The following is a 1,610-nucleotide window of genomic DNA, read 5'->3' on the forward strand; positions in this document are numbered from 1 at the left end:
CAGGGAGTAGCAGAGAGAGAGAGATGTCTTCCACCTCCAAGGAGGAAGTCCCAGATTTCCCAGAATTCTCAGGAGAAGGCCATGCCAACACAGAAGTCTCATTGGCTATCTCCAGATTGACAGCCTAGACTCCACCCCTTACACTCTTAATCCTTCAAATGACACCAGATTAGGTGACTGCCACATTGGTCCACTTGGCAGCATTGTCACTTTCTCGATATGGAGGTGGAACCAGAAGACGGGTCCTTCCGGTGGCAGGACACTCAGAACCTGATTGAGGAGCAACTGTCTCCTCAGAGAGGGGCCAGCCTTCCTGGCCATGTGGGTGGAGCAAAGCTTTCGGAACCTTCATTTGCCGACTCAGGACCAGTGGGCATTGAAACATAGAATGTACAACGGACGGATCTGAAAACAATTGGAGGGGGGTGGGAGAAGAGGAGCTGAGACCAAGGGCTCTAGCAGAAAGGAAGCATTTGGGAAATGTTGATGGCGACATATGTGCAAGTGTGCTTAACATCATTGAACGATGGATTGTTATGCGATTTGTAAGAGCCCCTCAATAAAATGATGAATAAAAATAAAAGAGTCGGAAGTTGTCAAAACTGAAATGGAACGCAATGAAGATGGTAGCTCAGGCATTAGGGAGCTGATAGTCCGTTGCCACGGCTACACAGAACTCACAGGCAACACTCACAATGAAGGGGGTTTATCGGGAGTTCATAGGTTACCATGAATCAGGACCAGGAAACAGGCGGGATACAAGTCTGGTCCACAATAGCACCTCTCCTCAGCCAGTAGCTGCGTCTCCTTCTGGACTTCAGCCTCTCAGCCATGTGGTCCCTTGGCCTCTGCCTCATGGGCCAGGAAGCCCACCTGTCGCTCTGTGTCAAGTCCCTCTGTCTGGGCGCTGCTCCTCGGGCAAGGTCCCATGGTCTCCAAGCCAGTCTCTGATGCCCCTGGCCATGGGCTCTGCCACTTCCGACAGAGGTCTGAGCTGTTCTCTGCCGATGGTTCGGGGTTTTCGCTCTGAGTCTGAAAACACTCTCGTACACTCGGGAATGGCTTTGATGGAGGTGAGGCTTTGGACCCTTGGCAGGTCATGTCCCCAAGGAGACAAAGGGTGTGTGACGTGGTTCCCACCCTCTTCTAAGGTCCGGATTCAATCCCACCTTCATCCTGTCCACCGGTGGAGCAGAGAACTCCTCCCCAGTGGGGTCCTAGCCGCAGGCATGGGGTCTAGAGCTGTGACACATCACATAGGGAATTCTGGCTGCAGGCGCCACGATCGTTGGCTGGGTCTCTCAGGTCTGCACCGCAGAAAGCTCTGGAACGGGTCTGACCAGGCGGTAGGCTTGGGGGTTAGGGAAGATAATATTCTACCTGGTTAGCGGAGGGAGGGATGGAAAAGAGGGGTCCCCGGCACGCGCATCTCTCTGTACACTGTCCCAGCACTGTATTCATCCTTCCTCTGGCAGCCGGGAGAGGATGGACCAGGGTCCTTGCTGTGACATGGGGAACGGGTGTGTGTGCTGAGTTGGTGACAGTTTTACTGAGGAACCAGGTGCTGAGGGAGACCGGTGGGGGTGGGGCTATCTACTCTTTTTTTTTTT

At 53.5% G+C, this 1,610-nt stretch overlaps 1 protein-coding gene across 1 annotated transcript in view; it reads left to right on the top strand.

Moving 5' to 3' along the window:
- Window positions 1-219: 219 nt before the first annotated feature.
- PTGDR2 (prostaglandin D2 receptor 2) overlaps window positions 220-1,610 on the top strand; it is a 10,243-nt gene continuing 8,852 nt past the window's right edge. Inside the window, exon 1 of the mRNA XM_004715035.1 lies at window positions 220-287. Within this exon, the coding sequence (XP_004715092.1) occupies window positions 220-287 (68 nt within the window). The remainder of the gene's footprint in view (window positions 288-1,610) is intronic.

This window comes from Echinops telfairi, unplaced genomic scaffold, assembly GCF_000313985.2.
Source record: "Echinops telfairi isolate 266 unplaced genomic scaffold, ASM31398v2 ScPeMD7_7416;HRSCAF=8454, whole genome shotgun sequence".
In the NCBI taxonomy this organism is placed as follows: Eukaryota; Metazoa; Chordata; class Mammalia; order Afrosoricida; family Tenrecidae; genus Echinops; species Echinops telfairi.